Source organism: Terrapene carolina, unplaced genomic scaffold (assembly GCF_002925995.2).
Source record: "Terrapene carolina triunguis isolate 2854851 unplaced genomic scaffold, T_m_triunguis-2.0 Scaffold85, whole genome shotgun sequence".
In the NCBI taxonomy this organism is placed as follows: Eukaryota; Metazoa; Chordata; order Testudines; family Emydidae; genus Terrapene; species Terrapene triunguis.
Window position 1 is genome coordinate 41,923,518 of NW_020664436.1, and position 18,976 is coordinate 41,942,493.

The 18,976-nt window shown below is 42.4% G+C and overlaps 1 protein-coding gene across 1 annotated transcript in view; it reads right to left on the minus strand.

The window, feature by feature from the left end:
• Nucleotides 1-18,976, minus strand: part of SASH1 (SAM and SH3 domain containing 1) — a 164,636-nt gene that overhangs the window by 90,978 nt on the left and 54,682 nt on the right. The window contains exons 3-4 of the mRNA XM_026649769.2: nucleotides 3,581-3,631; nucleotides 3,408-3,457 (exon numbers count right to left, since the gene is read on the minus strand). Coding sequence (XP_026505554.1) covers nucleotides 3,408-3,457; nucleotides 3,581-3,631 — 101 coding nt within the window. The remainder of the gene's footprint in view (nucleotides 1-3,407; nucleotides 3,458-3,580; nucleotides 3,632-18,976) is intronic.

Genomic DNA, 18,976 nt, shown 5'->3' on the forward strand with positions numbered 1-18,976 from the left:
GTGGTACAGCAGGGTATGTCTACACTGCAATTAAAAACCTGTGGCTGTCCTGGGCCAGCTGACTTGGGCTTGTGGAGCTCGGGCTATGGAGCTGTTTAATTACGGTATTGATGTTTGGGCTTAGGTTGGAGCCTGGGCTCTAGGACCCTGCGAGGATCCCAGAACTTGGGCTGCAGGTCAAACCCAAACGTCTATACCGCAATTAAACAGCCCCTTAGCCCAAGTTGTGTGACCCCAAGTCAGCAGGCACAGGCCAGCCACAGGTATCTAATTGCAGCGTAGACATACCCTTACGAACTCCCTGCATTCTCCAGAGTACTGCGTCCTAGTAGGCAGGACAAAAGAAAGCACATAACTCAGATACACGAGGCCTAAGTAGAAAATTATGAAGAAGAATCTAATTCAGTTTGTTGGCAGTAAGAAAAAAAAACCCATTTGATGGACTAAACAGCTGGAAGCGGGTAATTTTCTTGCCAATGAATTCTGTAGTCTGCTTTCTACCTGCATGTAACAGTGCTGAACTGATGAGACAATGCCACTCAACTAGGAGAATGAAACTAGCATTGCTCAATTAAGCTGTCACCCTAACAATGTAGGCTTAAATCACTTCTACCATGACTATTTTCCACTGGTGTTTCTAGTCTGGCATCAAATAATCGTTATCCCTTTTACTCCTGGGGGAATTCTGCGCCACTGTGCATGCTCAGCATTCATGTCCCAAGGAGAATTTTTTTTTCTCCGCAGAAGATACATTCTGCTGGAGAGGTGCTGCAGTTACATCTTTCGCCTGCCAGGGGCTGCTGTGGTGCCAGAACAGAGATAAGCCCTAGGTGCAGATGGGGAACAGAAGAGGCTGTGTTTCTCACAGCACCCTGCCCGTGTGGCCAGGTCAGGAGGCATGGGATATGGGGGGTGGCGATGGACAGCATGGGGCACATTGGGCTGCTGGAGGGTCACACACTAGGGTTCAGATGAGCTAGTGGGAGGACAGACTGGGGTGGGGCTAAATGGGAGTGTAGTGCAAGAACACATGGGAACAGGGAGTTGCTGAGTGGGGGTGTAGGGCCACATTTTAACAGGGAGGTGCAGAACCACATGGGAATGGGGAAGGGGAGTGCAGGGACACTTGGGGACAGGGGCACGTGCCAGACTGAATGAGAGAGGGTAGGAGTCAGCCAGGGTCTGCATGGGGGAGATTACCCAACTCCCTAACAATCCTCCCCCCCACCCCAAAAAAAAAAACCCTGTTCCATACTTCTCCCATTCACACCCAACAACCCTCCAAGTTCACTCCCAGGCTCCTTCCCAGCAATTACTTGACTCTCCCTCGTCCCTCAGCTCCTCCATTACCCCCGACTCCCCTAAGCCTTTGCCCTGCTTCTGAGGGGTGCAGGAAATACGTTTCTGTACTGTAGTTTAAATGATTTATTACTCAAAGTTCTGTATTAATATGCCCAGTAAGGACTCTATTTGTTGAAAAACATTTCCTGAATTTTTTGGTCATCTGTATTGTTACAGACATACTGGTTGACAGTATTTTGAAATAAATTACCAAAATAATTGAAACTGTCATGATTATATTGTGTTATTTTGGCAAATAAACTATGCAGAATTTCAAAATATTGTGCACAGAATTTTGTATTTTTTGGCACAGAATTCCCCTAGGAGTACTCTTTGCAATTTTCAGTCTCATATCAAACAGAAGGACCACATGCTTCAGGTTAAGTGTTTTATGACTGTGCAAATTCCCTGATGCAAAACTTCCTCTGTGACAATCTTACACACATTTGGATAGATTAAATCAGTTCTGTGCTTCAGTTCACACACACTCTCAACACGTGCGATTTCATTCATGCAATTCTTTACTTTCCAAAGAATTCATCTGCATTTTCCATTTAAACTGAGAAGTGAAGTTATTATTCTTTCAGTTAAACAAAACAAGCACTTTTCAGAATAAAACCACTCCAAGTATATTTATGTATGTCTTGCTTTCTTTTTATTCAAGGTATCTGTAGTTTAGCAGCTATACTGCAAGGGAGTACATCCCAGTGGTTAGAACATTAGACATCAGAAGATCTGTGTTTTATTCTCAGTCCTGCCCGTGGCCTGCTGGGTGACCTTGGACAAGTCACTCCACTGCTCTGTGCCTCCATTTTCCCATCTATAAAATGGGAATAATACCACCTCCTCTGTAAAGTGTTTGAGATCTATGGCTGGACTAAATAATTAATTATTATTATAGGAAATCTTAGCTTGTCCCCCACCCTGCACTTATTAAAAGTTTCATAAATGTGGCATTTTGGTTTAATTACAATAGAATAAAATGGAAGACAGGCAGGGAGATATCCTCAAAGTGGATACCGAGGCCGTCTCTACACAAAGAAGATTTTTCAATAATTGATAGCACCAGTGTTTGCACGATTGGAAGCCCTACTGCACATGGGCCACTGGCTGCCACCACTTTAATGTGTCACCAAAGTCTGTTCTGAGCATGACTAATGGAAACAGCACTTAAAATGGTGACAACAGCTGGTATCCTATCTCAACAAGGGCTCCCAACACTGCTCATGCTGATGCAGCTGAACAAGTATGAGCAACGGTAGCAAATTTTTAAAAAATATCCTTAATGGAGACAAGGCCATAGTGTCCAATTCTGACTTACAAGTATCTCACTAGACGTTCAAATATGGGGCTGAAGCGTCCTATTAAAGCACCATACATTGGAAACTGGGCTCCCTGTGCGTTTTCTTAACTAGCCGAGTTGGTATCTCACTAAGAAGCTGGAAGTCCCTGGAAATACAGGGCTAGATGTTTTCACGCACTACTGCACATTACCCTTAGCAGTTGGAATTCCAGTTCTTGGGATAAAAGCAGGGAGGCACAGAAAACAAACAGATACAGACACATTGCAGCAGGACGGGTGGGGAGGGAAGAGACAGCAAACCAAAACCCATACAGCTCATACAAAGAGGTTTTTATTAGGACTGCTAAAATTCAAGTTGCTTTTAAATACCCAATTTGCTTGGCACCTTCTTCAAAAGCACAGTAACAAAACCATGAACTCACAAGAGGAGGAAAATGGTTTCAGTGTTTAACTCCTATTTCTGTTTTTGGAACTTTTACGTCTAGTCACACACAAAAAGCTATTTTTAAAAAAAGGTAGATTTTAGTTTGCAGGGAAATCGATGACACTTCTCACAACTGTCAGCCAACTTTATTTACATTGCATGCATGTGCACAGAGATACCAAGAGAAAAAAAGAGAGAAAAAGAAGAGGTGTCGGTTTTGTTTTCAATGGGGCATTCATCTGGAATTATGTGAAATTAAGTCAGTTTAACATGAATTGGCTGGTTCATGTAAAAAAAATTCACTTAACACCCCTCTGCTCCCCAACAGCCCAGACTTACTTTCTTTCAGTCTCTGGTGTTGACACAGTACTACTGAGGCCAAGTGATTCCTGTAAGGGAAGATACATTGCCATGAGTGCAGACAGAACAACAAGCTTTACCCAACTGGTGCAAAATATCAAATTAAAAAAAAATCCAAAACAAAAATAGATGATTAAAGTCATTGTGCTTACTTCAATCTGGGACCGCAGCTGTAGCGATGTGGGGCTGGCATCGGGTTTCTCCTAAAACAGAACAGATGTCGGGTTAATGCAACACCCAAATGAGGCAGCATTCTCCAGAAAAACAAATATGGAGTTAGATGAGAAAAGAAAAAGGGGACATGAACAGAACATTGAAAAATCCCACAACCTTTCATATAGGAAGCATTAAGCTATCCAGTGGAATCGCTCTCTGAAGAAGCACTGAAATACTCAAGTAGAAGCCAATTACATACTTATTACAGATAAATTTAGCACAGTGTAAGGCTTATACATAGATATGGGTTAAAATAATAATAAAGGAAACACAGGTGAGTACTCTTCAAGAGATAATCAACATTTGCCACATACTCCTACAAGTGGACTGCCAACCTCCTGAGCTTTCTTTCCTCTTTCAGAGCCACCTGACCCTTGTGATAATGTATGTTTACTTGCAGTATATCATTCATCCACTAGATGTCTTCACATACAGATTTCCAGATAGAGTGTGATCCTTGGTAAACAAGGGAGACAAAGCTGGAACTCAAGCTGGATGGAAGTCTGTCTGTGTTGACAGAATGCTGTAGTTTTCTTTAATAAATGCCTCCTGTTTAACATAGCCTGTGCTGCAACTTATTGTGACATCCCCCACTTCTTCCAACCCTGAACTGCAACACACAGGATTAAGTATGGGCTTTAAAGGGGTTATGTTCTCATCAGAACCCTAAAATGAAATTAATTTGCTGCAACTATTGAAGACAATTATTTGTGGACACAATACTGATGTTGAGTTTCAAGAATTTTTTTTTAACCAATTACAAAGGTATATATATAATCAGTGGATCAGGCCCATATTGTCCAATTTAAGATTTTATATCAATAATTGAAAGTGTACCTGTTGTACACTTTAAGTGTAACAGGGGGCTTAATCCTGCTCCCATTGAAATCAAGGGTAAAACTCCAGGTGGGATTGGGAAAAAGTTTGCAGTCATATGTCACTGGAGGTAAATCTAACTGTTGGCGCCTCATTCATCTGAATGCAAAACAGTGGGGGAAAGCACTTTGCATGGCATGACTATGAATCTTGGACCCAATTCTGGTCCTATTGAAGCCAGTGAGAGCTCTGCCATTGATTTCAAATAGTTGTTACTGTACTCCAGGAAATCACTAAGGTCTAACAAGCAAATTACATGACAAACACTCAAATCAAAGAGTGAAAAGACCTAGCATGTCAACTTGTTCATCCCTGAGTATAGCAGGGTTATCTTTTTATGGCATATTATCCAATGCAATAGTTAATCTAGTTTTAACTCTCTTTTCTATCTCGAAATTAACTAGTTTCTATGTCCTTAGCCTAAAGATAAAAAAGGGAAATGTATCTACAGAAGAGAGTAATAAGAAAATAAGATTCAATTTAAAAAAAAAGATATTAGTGTAAATTGACCTGAAATACTTTAGGGTTAATGCTTCCAGAAAATCCACAAAATCCAGAACAAAACTCAATGCCACTCTAATAGAACTCATTCAAATGGAGACCAGCTTCTACTATTGGAGACTGTAGTATAACAGGATAGTCCCCAACCATATCATGGCACAATGAGATAACAGTATTATGTTAGATGATAGTCATGATCTACACAGGGTGTAACACGATATAGTAACTTTGTTATAACATGGTTTGGTCTGTTCTATGCTGGCTGCCTTGGCTTTGTTATTTTAATATTGTAGACAGGGTGTAAGTGTCAGCATATGAAGGGGTCCAGACTCCAATGGAAAAGTCCTTCCATCTACTTTAATAGTTGTTGGGGGCTCAGGATACTCTGCAAATGTAACAGGTCAAGAAACCAAAACCAATTATTGAGAATCAAAAGGTACTGGGAAAAAAAATCATTTCCCAGCAGGGCTGCCCGGGGGAAGGGAGAGGGCAAGAGGGGCAATTTGCCCCAGGCCCTGCGATCCCTGGCCCGGTGGCGGTCCGGGTCTTCAGTGGCATTTCGGTGGCGGGTCCTTCAGTGCTGCCGAAGATGCAGAGTGACTGAAGGGCCCTCCCGCTGCCGAAATGCCGCAGAAGACCCGGACCACCGCTGGGTGAGTACAAGCACCGCAGCTCCCCCACTTTGCCCCAGGCCCCCTGAATCCTCTGGGCGGCCCTGTTTCCCCATACCACTACCTAGTGACTCTGATTTTCTCATTAAAGTAGAGGTATGGTAGTCCCCATTCCCCCATTACTTCTATCAAAAGAGAAATCAAACAAGTTTTCCAGCCAGCAAGGCAGCAGGAACATTACTGCAAGTCTTTCTCCTTCACTCTCCCACTGACCTGAAGGCCAAAAAGGAAGGAAGGAAGGAAGGATGGACGCAAGCAGCAGTAAACCTACTTGCAACACAGCTCATTCAAGCCAGTTTTTCCTCCTCCACCCACTGTCACAAAGACAACACAGAACATTTGACCAGTATGGGCATCTTAAAGCTGCATACAGCCAGTCAAAGGAATCTACTATGTGCCTGAAGTGCATTTGTACCCCTGCCTCTCAGCAATAAATATTTGGTTTTTCATCATTTATTTTGTGTATGAAGAAGCAGCTGCTGCAAATCCTTTTTTAACAGATTTTTTTTTAGAGTATAATTTAGAAGGCCACATCCCTTTTTTCTGCCACTCAAAGGGATCCTTTTACTTGCCCAAGTTCACTGTAAATTGTAAATGGAGGGTGGAAAGGTTTTTTGTATTTTTTTAAATCTCCTGGAGAAATAACCAGCTGCATCCTGCGTTTCAAAATCTTGACTCTCTTCTCCCATTTATGCCATTAGCCTCCTCTGCCACCTTGGGCTCTAAAGCTGCCCTTGTCCCTGGCAGCACTCAAAGACAAATAACTTAAGAAATTTCTCTATCATCATTATTCAAGAGTCTTCAGTCCTAATTAGCATGAAATGGTATTTTTTCTGTGCGGACAAACAAACAATGATGTTGGGGAGAAGAAGGGTTTAAAAGTTAAACCAGCCATTAATAGTTTTATTTATTTAGGCTCTGGTCTGGCTACTGGAGAGTAGGCCCTGTGCCTATATGAATCCAATTGAAGGTCAGAGTCTTATTTTGCAAAGTGGGGTGAATTCTGGAAGGCTGGTTTTAGTTTCAAAAAACAAACTGACGACATTTTGCAAAATATTTTACAATATTAGTTTATTAAAAGTTAATTCTCTGTAGCTCTCAAACTTGAAACAAACCTTTAAACATTCTACAAAGCTTTGTCTATGATGTTCTAAAAGGTTCTGAATTATGGGCTTCATAATTCATGGGGTGAGATCCACACCAGGTTAAAGTGCTAGAGTAGTGTAAAGAGGTGCTAAAAATCCCAGTTCCAACGGGGGGTGGATTTTCACAGTGTAGGCACGGCAAAAGGTATTCATAAAGCTGCCTTCCAAAGATCTCTTCACTAGGTCTGGCACAGGAGACATGCTGGGGTGTGGAGGGTATTGGGGGCAGAGTTGGATCACTCTATGGAGATTTCAGGCAGTGCAGCCCTGAGAAACTGCTGTTCCAGTCCCCAGAGCAGCCCAGGATCAGGAGGGGACAAAAATGGCTTAACACAAGGGAAGCGGGGGCTTTGTGAATTTGGCTGTAGAACAGGGGTGGGCAAACTTTTTGGCCCGAGGGCCACATCGGGGTTGCGCAACTGTATGGAGGGCTGGGTAGGGAAGGCTGTGCCTCCCCAAACAGCCTGGCCCCCACCCCCTATCCGCCCCCTCCCACTGCCTCCCTCAGAACCTCCAAGCCATCCAACCCCCCTGCTCCTTGTCCCCTGACCGCCCCCTCCCGGGACCCCCGCCCCCTATCCAACCCCCCTGCTCCCTGTCCCCTGACTGCCCGACTGCTATCCACACCCCCACCCCCGACAACCCCCCTGGGACTCCCACCCCTTATCCAACTGCCCTCTGCTCCTCGTCCCCTAATCAACCCCTCCCGGGACCCCCCTGCCCCTAACTGCCCCCCAGGATCCCACCCCCTTATCCAACCTCCCCTGCTCCCTGTCCCCTGACTGTCCTCCCAACCCCATCCACATCCCCGCCCCCTGACAGGTCCCCCAAGACTCCCACTCCCAACCCTCCCTGTTCCCCATCCCCTGACCACCCCCCAGAACCTCCGCCCCATCCAACTGCCCCCTCCTCCCTGTCTGTCCCCTAGAACTCCCCACTCCCCACCCCCTTACCAGCAGCAGGAGTTCGCAGCCGTGACACCCGGCCAGAGCCAGCTGCACTCCCCACGCTGCCCAGCGGGAGCGGCGAGCCACAGCGCGGCCCATGCAGCGGCATGGCTGTGGGGGAGTGGGGGAGGGAGAGTGGGCCGTAGTTTGCCCACGTCTGCTGTAGAACATACATAGAATTTACGGTCAAAAAGGGACCATTTATGATAATCTAGTCCGACCTCCTGCATAACACAGACTACAGAATTTCACCCAGTAATTTCTGCATCAAGATCATTACTTATGGTTGAACTAGGGCATCTCTTTTAGAAAGAATTCATTCTCCCACCTGAAAGGCCTCTTCCACAGCACTGAAGTCAGGGGACACTTTGCTATTGACTTCAACAGCCGCGGGATCAGGCCCAAAAAGCATTGGTGAAAGTGAGGGTCAATATGGACAGACGCTATCCAGGCAGCCCACAAAAAGTTCTGTCAGCATGCCTCAGGCATGTCCTGCATTACCTACTTTTTCACAATCTGTTTATTGACAAACAATGCATTACCCGGCAGGAAGTAACCAATATTGAATTATGAAAAGCATCTTGCAGAGTAGGAATTGACACAACACGGAATCAGTGTGTACCAATAACTGCAGTTCTTTTTACATGAGTTCTACTATAACACAGACGATGATTTGTAAACATACCAAGTGAGACTTGTGGCTCATTCTTCAAGGTTTCAGCTGTTCTCCCTGGCTCAGGAAAGAGTCTTTCCTCACTGTGAAGTGGCCAGGTGCTCTAGGGGTTTTCACATATTTCTCATTAACCACAATGCCACTGATGGACACAGGACATCAGATCTGATGGTCCATCAATCCTGTTACAGCAAATCCTATGTCTCTAGTTCAAGTCCTACAAAACATGATGCCTCTGATGCTTATCTGTTACTTATTACTCAAAGACACATTTGGTAAGTGATTTATTAGCTGGATAACCCAATTAACAACCACCAGATTTCTAAACAACATGACTTTTCTCTTAAGGTGTCATCCATCTGAGAATCTCGAAGAGCTTTACAACCATTAATCAACTAAGTCTCAAAAACACACGTGAGGTAGGAAAGTATCTGCATTCTATAGATGTGAAACTGAGGCACAGAGAGGGCTAGGCCAAAGGTGGGGTTTTCAAAGGCACTCAGTATTGGCCTAACTACTCCCACTGAAGTTGTAGTAAAACTCTTGACTTCAAGTTAAGTAGACAGAGTTAGCATTTTTGGGAACCCAACCTCAAATTTTCAAACATGGCTACTAATTCTGGGTGCCCAACTGCTGAGAACCTGCATCTCTCGTTGACTTCAGTTGGAGTTGAGAATGCTCAGTACATCTGAAAAGGCCCAAGGTATTTGAAATCGGACCCCAAAAACTGAGGTGCCCAAATTTTGAAAATTTGTATCTAGGAGACTTGCTCATTATCATGAGCAAGTGTTTACAGAATCATAGAATATCAGGGTTGGAAGGGACCTCAGGAGGTCATCTAGTCCAACCCCCTGCTCAAAGCAGGACCAATCCGCAACTAAATCATCCCAGCCAGGGCTTTGGCAAGCCGGGCCTTAAAAACCTCCAAGGAAGGAGATTCCACCAGCAGAGTCGGGAATAGAAACCAGATCTAACTGTCTATACAGGTACTTGCATGGCCCCCATTACCACAGGTCTTGAGTGTCTTGCAGTCTTCAATGTATGTATCACTACAACACTCCTGTAAGACAGGGAAGTACTGTTATCCCATTTTGCAGATAGGAAACTAAGCCACAGAGACACAAAACCACTTGCCCAAACTCACATAGCGAGTCTGTGATGGAGCAGGGAATTGAACCCAGCCCTCCAAAGTCCCAGACTCACATCAAACCATCCTTCTCCTGACACTCACTCCTCTGGTTTAACCACCATATCACTTTTCCTCTCGCTGTACTATGTGTGTGTCTTTTTTTGCTGGATTAAACTCTACACATCTCACATTTTTAGCGTAGAAAGAAGGCTAACAGCATGTTACTGAATGCTAATAACCACCTATCTCGCCACTATTAGATGTGACAATATTAGGGTGCTATCAGGTTTCAGAATTCGTGCGCATTACCAGGGCATCCAGGATCAATGCAAGACATGATATCCCCTAGTTAGTTTACTTGCATAACCCACCCAGTTGAAGGCCTCCTTTCAGCAGAGTCTGGCCATTGTGCACAACTAGTTTAACATGTTTGTAAGGTAAACAAATGGGAGCTAGGATGAAACCAACACATTTTTTCCACTGGAGAATAAACAGAGCTCAAACCCAGACACCATAAAATAAGGTTTGCACCTTCACACACACCCTGTTGTGGGGATATGGCTATAAAGGTCTAATTCTCTTTGAAAGTGTCTCACAGCAGAAATGTAACATTTCATTGCGACATTGCGCTTAAGAAATGCTCGGTGGTGAACTATTTCTGTTCTAACTGAACCGATCCATACTAGGACAAGTGAAAAGAACACCAATGTAAACCGCTTTCTATACCCCATTTCCACTCCCTCACAACTTACAATGCATCTGATGTTTATGGAAAGCTTTTCACTTGAGGTTTAATTATTTTGCCTTTCAAGGTGTTATTGGTAGCTCTGGGGGCAGAGTCTCAGCTGGTGTAAATCAGCGTAGCTATATTGACTTCAATTGACTTCTGTAGGACTTTGTCAGTATTCCTTTAGAACTCAACATCTCAGGAAAGTAGCAGTTAAAAGTGCCCATTATTCATTAAGGGGAATACACAAAACAGGAAAAATATACCAACATTTCTGCCAAAGAGTGCATTGTTAGGCAGCTGTATCACAATTAGAAACACTGCTCCAGATCAGAGAGACGGGGTTTAAATCAATCTGGGACTTTCCTTCCGGTGGTGGGTTCTGTTCTGTATATTATGTGGAGGGAAATACTCTGTCTTTATTATTTTGGTAAAAAAATATAAGGAAAAAAGTTATTCATAGAAAAATCCCTGTGAAGAATGATAGCCTGTGGCTCCAGTCCAGAACCTCCTCGGCATATAAAGAGGCTTCCTGGAAGTGCACTTTGAGTCACTGAAGAGGCAGTAGTCTAGAAGAGCTCCTACACTTAGATTACAGGCCCGTAATTCAGACCATTAGCATACATAAAGTTCATACATTTTTGATCACCATATCCTCGAACCCTGGGGACAGAAGAACTTGTGTCCCTTCTGAGCCTTGTCTACACCGCAGCTTCCACAAGTGGAACTGCACTAACTGGGAATTACAGGTCCAAAAATGCTAGTGTAGACAAGGCCTAAGAACTATAGGCAGCAAACAGAGAGAATCCTAGGAGTGGTTAAGCTCACTGAGACGGGAAGCAGCTATTGTTCAGAGGGAAACACGTGGAGATAGGACTAAAGATGCTGATGTTGCCAATTTCATGATTTGAGATTATAAATTCCATTGACAACCCTCACCCCAATGGCTAGCAATAAGGCAGATGGGAAGGGAACTATAGATTAGAAAATCCAAAACATTCTCTCCCCAACGGACTTCACCTTCTTAGTCTGAATACGTTACAATTTCTAGTTTATCTTCTCAATGATGATAGAAAGTCATTTTCAAAAGATCGTTAGGAACTCATAACATCAAAGTCCTCCAGCGGCGTGATTTAGTCTGACACCAATTATTCTGTCTAGACTCCTTTGTCACAAGTCATGTCCCAACCCGCACAGAAGCTCCCGAGAAGATTATGACAAACAAAACATTTTTGCAGTGACAGCACAGAAATACACAGGTGTTTAATGGGAACTGCCAACCAGTTGCTAGTCCTGGGTCACTGATCAAAATAAATAAATAAATAAAGGAAGAATGATTCCAGTGGCTACCACTTCAGCAAGTGTTTGTTTGGGGGAATTAACCAGCTCACTGAGTTTCCAATGGTTCAGATTAGCAAAGGATCCACTTTGAGTTTCAAATTGCATCCCAGGGTCCATCATTTTAGCCATTACAGTAGAACAGTGGAGACTTTCTGCTCCATTACTCTTGCACGACTGACACATAGTAAATGATGACATTCTGTAGCAACAATAAAATTCAGGAGAGAGGAAATGAGGTGTGGGGGAGGAATGGTTAAAAAAATGTGATTTCAAACAAGTGAATACTTTTTCTTTTCAAGAAACTACAGTCCAAATATTCTCATAATGGCTCATGCATCAACACAGACACAAGTGAACACTTAGCTATGCTACTAACCAAGTGTGGTTTTACAAGAAGGCAGAAACAAAACATGCAATTATAGTAGCTCTCAAGTGCTTACTTATGTATTAAAACAATTTCTGTCTCAGCCCAATGTAAACCCTTGCTGAATGCTGGAATCTATAAATATAATGTTTCAGATAAAAAGAAAGGTAAAACATTTTTCTATTTCCAAACAACAATTATGGCATCATTTTCTCTAATGTGTTGTTCCACATATATAGATTTCTTTTATATTATTAATACCCACCAACACTTTTTAATTGACAAAAACATTATAACAGCTTGGTGAAATTCCATAATATTGCATGGTGCTTTACTGGAATTGAAAGAGACATAGGTTCCTGTCCTGCCGCCACTTAAGCCCATGTGTAACAAATAGGGCTTTAACTCAAAAAAGCATAGAACTTGAAAACTGACAAAGAAAGGTTTCAGGGAAAGGAGGGATCAGGGTCAAAAATAAAACCATGATTCATGTTCTACAATGCAAAAATCAAATAAATTCTGATCCATGTTATGGAGACATTAAGGCAGGGCAAAAGGGAGAAGGCGACCACTCTGCTGAGGAAAGGCAATGATGGAAAATAAGGTGCAAGAAATGGATTTTTGAGGATGGACTTAAAGAAGGCAGGGAGAATGTTTAAGGCACAGGCGGAACATTCTTTTTCAATGGTAGGAAATGGTGTTAAAAGAAGATCTAAAAGCAAGAACAGGAGGGAGCAAGGTGAGAAATGTAAGCAGAGAGCTGGACATGAAGAGCAATGAGACAGGCGGGGCAGAGCTGTGTGTGGTACCGTAACGGCAAGGAGGAGTTTGTACTTTATTCTGAAACCTGTCCTGGAGAGGTTACTTCAAGTTTCTGTGCTCAAATCAATGCGTGGCCTCTCAGCAGAGACTGCCAACAGTGGTGCTAACTAGAGGGGGTGTTTGGTGTAACGTGGACCGCAGCTAACCTGGCACTAGTCTGAGTACACCATTATACAGTAGGCCATCCAGAAGTTGGATGCAAGTTGGAAACTGATTTCCTCAAAGAACTAAGAACTCAACATGTCAGTCTAAACTTCAAATCCCTCCTAAGATTCCACTTTACCTACAAAGGCAACAATTTGGAGTAATTAGAAAGGGGAAAGTTATCTCCCCATCACTGGATTTTTACTGGGGAAATACTAATAGTAGTTTTATTGGCTTTCATTAATTCTTAAATGCTAATTAGCCATAATATTTTTTTGAATTTCTTTCCAACTTCCTTTTCAAGTAGATAATTTTAAAACATTTTTTTTGCTGTTTGCACAGCAAAACACCAGCAAAATATCAATGACACTAGACAGTATTATAGTTATATAATAAGTTATTATAAGTTTTCATTTTTAAAACAAATTAAATATTCACCTTACAGAACATAAAAAAGTCTTAAACAACTATACAAATTTGTAAAGAATAATGAAATTATTTTATTTTCAAAAACTGGGAAAGAGACAGAAAATGAATACTAGGCCAAGTCCAGTGCTAAATGTTACCCTTAAGCAATCTTCTAAAGCTGTACTATAAATCTTCCCCCAAAAAGCTATAATGGAAACCACAGGTAGACCCAGCTTCACTGTAACTTATTTTCATAGAAATGATGTGTTTATGCTCTTACACTCTAACTTCTATCCCTCCTGTGCAGTAAGTTATAGATGACTACTCTGTAAAGGGCTCAAATGAATTTGCTAACTAAATGTAATCTATAACACCCATTTAATAAACATGTTGAAATCACAGGCATTTACAAGCAGCTGTTTAACATTGTAAGGCTGATGGATTATTCGAAGTGATTTCTCTCTTGCACCATCATTTACTCTGGTCTTTCATTAACACTAAACAAGCCAACCAACCTCCCTTCCAGAACACTTGTCTTCATATTGTGCAAAAAAGTAAATCACCAGAGGTTAATTTGGAGGAGGAGCTGAAGTTCTCTCTGTGTTGACAAACAAGATGGTGCACCAGTAAATCCAGTGTGTGGGCTTGTCCACACTGCCCTACAGTTCAGACTACATGGGTGTTCACAAAGTGCTGTGCTGTAACTCCCCTGTGTGGACACCACGGGTATGAACTAAAAGCTTCCTAGTTGGCATTAATATAGCCCTCTTTATACAGGACTACATTAATGTGAACTAGGAACTTTTTAGTTCACATCTGTAATGTACACCTGGGTGAGATACAGTGCAGCACTTTGGAGCACACTGCTATTCACACTGCTGTAGTCTGACCTGTGGAACAACGCAGATATAGCCTGAGTAGTGCTGTTCTCCTCAGAAAAGCAATTCCAAGTGCTAATGTTTTGAGTGAGGGAGATTCATAACAAGTTACATTAATTACATAATGCAAAAAGAAAAATATTTTAATACAAAGCTAATTTTGTACAAGTTATTTTTATTTTCTATAACCTGTTAATTACTGGATACGAGTTTCTTACTCTCTCACCTCAAGATCAGGAAAACAAACTAAAAGGAACCTTTCCATCACCATAATTACTCTAATACATGTAACTTTGCTGTAGTAGTGAAATTAAATTATTTTCTTTATAGAAATATAAGAAATTCATTGAGTACCCCACATTAGGGAGACTGACAACTGCAAATAACTCCAAACCATAACCCCAGATTTGAATCCTTCTGAAGTCTGAAGAAGTTTGGATGCTCTTTAGCTCTAGTAGGACAACCCAAAATATAGAATTCCAAAAACTCAATTTATTTGGGGAAAAATTGGATCCAAACATCCATCTATAAACACTGCTGCTTGGGCCTTCTCTAATAAATGTATTTTAGAAAATGGAAAATCAGGCCTTTCTTTACTTACCTGTCAGGACCTGAGTTTAAGGATTTGCATTATTTCAGGTACAATTGATATCACGGGTAACACTCAAGTAGGGTAAAACTGAAACTCCTTGCTCTGCTTCAGGTGTTATAAACAACATCAAATGCACCAAAATAAATACAGAAACCCTGAACTTGGGCTTTACTGATAAAAAGTCTTTCAGATCAAGTTTAAATCTATTTCTTTGTAATGTTTTGGATTATGTATGTATTTTCTGTTTGTGTTCTGGAATATCAGTTTAATTTTTTGAATCCATTTTAGTTCCTCCTGGTGTTCAGGGTTCCATGGTTATGTACTAATAAGAAGGCCAAGATATTACTAGCTATTTGCCTATTTTATCGTTCACAGATTTACAGGGTCAATTAAAATTTCACTGAGCCTGATTCTTATTTCTGCTGCTCTGGTAAAAGAAGCCACACTGTACATGAGAATCAGGACCTCTTGCATTTTCAAAATTTCATAATCACACAATCTTGTATCAGCAACAGTGGTTGCTGGTTGGTTGGTTGGTTTTGTTTATCAACCCCTAACGTATTTCTCAATAAACCTGAAGAAAAGTATTTGTTCCCTCTGAACAGACCAGAGGAAAAGGAACTCATTCCAATTGATTTCACTGGCCAGTTTTAACCAAATTTTAGGTGTATTTAATTATTTTAAAAGAGAATAAATGAAGTTTTCTTTTAAATGAAGCTGGTATTTTTTTATTTTATAGGCAAATGAAATCAGACACTTGTAAGGTCAGATGGATAAAATAAACTCTTTCCCCAGAGTGTGATACTGAACTGCTTCCACTGCACATGCATAAACCTCCTCCGGGGATTGGAGATGGGAGAAAAAGAGGTTTTACTGCTGGGGTACTAATTTCAAAATCTCACAGAAGATAAGGGCAGTTTCTCCAGGAGGGGTACTGAAAACAAATTAACAAGAGTAATGCAAAAGAGGATTAGAACACATGGTTGGCTTGCATTCATTATAATCTCCATGATAGAGAAATTGCCTTTAGTATTTACAAAGAGACCCAAATTATGACCCTCTCTTTTCTTTTTAATCTGAAGTTTATACTAGACGGATGCTTGGGCAGAACCTCAGCTGGTGTAAATCAGTATAGCTCCACTAAATAGCTGATGATGATCTGGCCATTGTTATACAGTTCTGAATTAGCTTTGAGGTACTCATATTGTTGCATCTTGGTTAGCCTATATTTGAGGGCCTTGCAAAGGATTTTCTGTTAGGAGGAGAGATTGATTATGAGAGTCAGGTATATTCTTTCATGCAAACCTGTTCATTTACAAAGAATGTACACAAAGTCCCATTTCCCAGAACACAGTAGGAATAAGCAACAGGCGGCAATTTCCTTGTCCAAAAATCCAAGTCTGCCTTTCCAGGATGTACTGTTCCCAAAAGAAGTTCCGACTCTTGGCTTCCTCCCATGGCCATTCTCACCACTGCTTCTCTTGCCTTCTGCTGTTTTTTTCCTGACTTTCTGCTCATTTTTTTCTGCCTCTACCACAGACAGACACACACAGCTGCAACTATTCTATGCCTGAGTCCCTCTATTTAAATCAGGGAAACCACTCGGTCCACATGCCTTAGCCTCTGCTCAAACATTGCCATGCTGCCTGGAGCCTTGGGAGGTGGCTTCCATTGTTTCAGCTATTACCCCTCAAAGGGAATTTAACTGCTCCTTCATTTAGCGTGAATAATAAGGGCTTAGTTCACTCATTGACTTTAACCAGGTCTGTCACTGATGGCAGCCACTACCACCTTCCTGCATAATGGTATATTAACTTTGGACTTGATAAAAATTATTTGGCAGGGAAAAATTTCACCTCTCCACCTTGTCTGGAGGGAGGAGGGGACTGGACAATAATGAGAAATGATTGTTGGAGAGAAAGCCCCTGATGGTACAAAAGAACGCTACCCTGTGGAGAAACGCGAGGAGATGGATGTTTGTCTTTTTTACTCTGTTACATCTGCATAGTTGTTGTGCCAACAACGGCACTGTCTTCCCCAAGCTTCCAGAAATCATGAGATTGTAAAGTAATTTTTGGATTATTATTATTTGTCTTCTGGAGATTGAGCGTTTGGTGATTTTTCACCTTTTCTCCACAATCAATGGGTCTAGAAACTAGTTTTTCCTTTTAAATGAAAGAAAAAACACTAGGCATTATGAGATTTATGATAAAACCTCAAGTTGGCAATACTGGGAGAAAGCACCATTGAATTGTGAAAACTTAGGATATGCCTACACCAGAGCTTAAAGTGTAATTTGCAGCGTGGGTAGACACACCAACGCTAGTTCTGACTGAGCTAGCACACTAAAATTAGAAATGTTGATGCAGTTGCATGGGCAGCGGAACAGGCTAGGTGCCCTGAGGACCTATCTAGAATCTCAGATGGGATTGTACTTGTGCGGGGCAGAGGGGGTTATCATGGCTTTGCCTACGCAAACTGCAAATTACACCTCCAGCTCCACTGTAGACATACCCACCGAGCAGACGCAGGCAGCTACAGGAAAAGTTCAGTGGTATACTCTGAGGGGAACACAATTTACACATCTTAATATACAGCTCCAATGTGCTTATACAGTGAACTAAACCAACTTAGTTAATTTAAAAGAGAACCTTATTTACAACCCAAAACTACATGGATGTTTACCCATTAAAACTGGCTGCCCTCCAAATCAACTGGAAAGAGTACTGCCCCATCACAGATTGCCTGTTCACAGGAAAGACAGCAACCTCCATGATGAAAGCTCAGAGCCATCCATTGCCCATAGGTATTCAAAAAGGTATTCATAATATAAACATAGATAATTGTTATGGCCTTTTAGAAACAATAGGGCACAATAGAATGATGATTGGGCACCACCCCTTATTAAGAACATCGACTGAGGAATAATAAACTACATAAGTTACATGCCTCTTATAAAGCTGATTAAACTGCAGAAAAAAACAGTTTTCAATAATCATTTAATCTAATGCCTAAGGAATCCACAAAGAAGCCCCTCTCTGCTGCTCCAGCAAAGCCAATCTATGATTGCCATCCACCACACACTAGAGTGTTATGGTTGTATGATTAAACCTTTCAAACCGCTTTCACACCTGCCCTGGCTCTTCGCATGTTCTTAAAATGCACAGTTGGTAGTTCCATTTTTTAAGACAGCATTTTATTCCTGAAGTGACAGTTACAATGCATCTTCCAATTTCCGTTTGCCACTTCAGCTATCCCCTCCACAAGCATGTATGCAGTGTTTGGCCTTGTGCAGTCTGAGCCGCTGGGAATGACATGCAGAAAAATGGCAATGTGGATGCAGTGACTCAGAGTTATGCCACAGACTTGTAATCCCAAGAAGATCAAATTGAGGACCTGTGTTTTTGAAATATGCAGGGATTCTGTGTGTACAAGTAGCGTGAAAGGCTCACTACAGCCAAGATTGTACAAGCCTTGTATTTGGCTGACTCACCCTGCTGCTTACCCAAATCCACTCAGGTGGTGTATTGTGGAATTAATGGAGATGAAATCTTGTTTCCTTAAAGAGACAGTCTCAGACTGGATGTACTGAAAGCAGGGGGCAATCACATTTTCACATTATGAGGGCTCATGATAACACTAAGAAAATTATATACCTTCAGGGCCCAGGACTGTCAGCCTAGAACAGGGGTGGACAAACTTTTTGGCCCGAGGGCCATATCTTGGTATGGAAATTGTATGGCGGGCCATGAATTCTCACGAAATTGGGGGTTGGGGTGTGGGAGGGTGCACCGGGCTAGGACCAAGGGGTTCGAAGGACGGAAGGGGGATCAGGGCTGGGGCAGGGGGTTGGGGCACAGGAGAGGGTCAGGGTTGCATGCTCCTGGTGGTGCTTACCTCAAGCAGCTCCCAGAAGCAACGGCATGTCCCCCCATCCCACTCCTATGCAGAGGTGTGGCCAGGCAGCGCTGCGTGCTACCCCATCCTCAGGTGCCGCCTCTGCAGCTCCCATTGGCCGTGTTTCCCGGCCAATGGGAGCTGCAGGGGCGGCTCTCGGGGTGGGGGCAGCATGCAGAGCCCCATGGTTGCCCCTACTTATAGAAGCCGGAGGGGG